This window comes from Entamoeba dispar, genomic scaffold (assembly GCF_000209125.1).
Source record: "Entamoeba dispar SAW760 scf_1105229463135 genomic scaffold, whole genome shotgun sequence".
NCBI lineage: Eukaryota > Evosea > Mastigamoebida > Endamoebidae > Entamoeba > Entamoeba dispar.
In genome coordinates, this window is record NW_001855541.1 from 1 (window position 1) to 1,872 (window position 1,872).

At 20.8% G+C, this 1,872-nt stretch overlaps 2 protein-coding genes across 2 annotated transcripts, besides 5 other annotated features; one reads left to right on the forward strand and one right to left on the reverse strand.

The window, feature by feature from the left end:
• Positions 1-79: 79 nt before the first annotated feature.
• On the forward strand, positions 80-991 carry EDI_103070 (uncharacterized protein; the record flags this gene model as incomplete). The annotated part of the gene is made up of 1 exon (XM_001740638.1): positions 80-991. A coding segment is annotated over one exon (912 nt), but the record flags the coding sequence as incomplete, so codon positions are not given.
• Positions 967-1,017: a sequence feature (AT_rich).
• On the reverse strand, positions 1,017-1,753 carry EDI_103080 (uncharacterized protein; the record flags this gene model as incomplete). Its single annotated transcript, XM_001740639.1, has 2 exons — positions 1,017-1,087; positions 1,138-1,753. The coding sequence occupies 2 exons, from the start codon at positions 1,751-1,753 to the stop codon at positions 1,017-1,019; spliced, it is 687 nt and encodes a 228-aa protein (XP_001740691.1).
• Positions 1,096-1,132: a sequence feature (AT_rich).
• Positions 1,349-1,377: a sequence feature (AT_rich).
• Positions 1,453-1,578: a microsatellite.
• A 1-nt stretch (position 1,754) lies between the features above and the next one.
• Positions 1,755-1,839: a sequence feature (AT_rich).
• Positions 1,840-1,872: the final 33 nt, after the last annotated feature.

Consider the following 1,872-nt stretch of genomic DNA (forward strand, 5'->3'; position numbering starts at 1 on the left):
TTGGTTGTTCTCATGTTATTTAGGGTTTAGTAGAATTGAAAAAATTGAAAACCAAATATCATTTATTGGATGTCAACAGACATGTATTGGTTGTGATGATGAAAGTGGATGTGATCCTATATTAAAACAATGTATTTCTTGTCCAACAGAAAAACCAATTCAAACAGCTACTAAATTACATAATGGAGATTATGTTTTAACATGTATTTCATTTGAAAATGAATGTTTAACTATATCACCTTATGTTAACCAAATTCCAACTGATTTATCTACACTTGGATGTTCTAGTTGTGATAATACACTAGAAAAACAATTTGTAAATTTAGATAATAATAAAAGAACAACACTTTGTATTACAAAATGTACTAATTCACAAACATTAGATAATTATCATTGTATTGAATGTAATACAATAAATGGATGTATTAGTTGTAGTAATAGTACAACATGTATAGAATGTTCAGAAGGATATCATTTAAGTCAAACAAATGAAGGAAAATGTTATCCAAATTGTGAAATTGAAAATTGTGATAATTGTGGAATTGATTTAAATACAAATGAAACTATATGTTTATTATGTACTAAAGAATCAACATTAATTGATAAAAAAATATGTTCAAAATGTTCTTCTATAACAACAAATTGTTCTGAATGTTATCATGATAAATATGGTTGTAAATTATGTAATAAAGGATATGTTCATTCATCAGATATTGGTTGTATTTTATCTGAAATGGCTATTCCACATTGTTTAAATTATGAAGAACAAACAATTGGATGTATTCAATGTGAAAATGATTATGTTTTAGTATCATCTACTTTATGTATTTCATGTAAAGATTATTTTACAAATTGTTTAGAATGTAATTCAACTCAATGTAATGTTTGTGAAGAAATGTGGGTATTTGATTCATTAAAACAAGATTGTGTTTATGATTCATCTTCATTATTATTTATCAGTATAGGATTAATAATAATGATTATACTTTAATTAATTTAATTATTTTTCATAAATATCAATTATCATTAATCAACAATCCATTATAATTTTCTTCTTGTTCATCATTAGTTTTTATTATTCCTTTTTCTAACTTCATTAATAAATTTTATTAAAATAAAAATAAAATAAAAACAAACTGAATAATTGTTTTAAAGGAATAAAACATTGTTTATTAAAAATAAAAGGAGAATATACTAATATTTGAGAAACAAGAATACCATCACAAATTAATTGAAAAATACCACAACATACAAATTGAAATGGAACATTTAATTCAATAAAATAAATAGTTTTGAAAAAATCACCTATAATCCAACCAATAATAGTAGAAAGTGGTAATCCTTCTGCATTTTTTGTTTTATAATTTTTAATTATTTGAGGAAGAGCAAGAAGAATTTCAATTAAAGTTGATAATCCACCAATACATTGAACAATAAAATTAATTTTTCTTGTAATAAAAGAAATAAATATAATAATAATTGTAAATATAATAAATGTAGATATAACTTTTGAATATATTAGATTATGAAGTAATTTAGATGATAAAAATAATAAAGCTAACATAGTAATAATAATAAATATACTTTGGATTAATAATGAAATTTCAAAAGGTTTTCCAATATAAAATCCAATTCTAAAAACATTACTTATTAATAAAATATAACATGTTCCAATACTAAATGATTTAAATTGTTGTTGATTAGTTTGAAATAAAAAAAATTGAGTATAAGGAAGAATAGGCATAATAATCATCAAAATATTTATAAAATAAGTAATAAATAAAATAAACATAAAAATATTATTTAAAAGTTCTTTTTTTTTTTTTTTAATAAAAAAAAGATCAATTATCAATAAAAGAAAAGATTATTCCT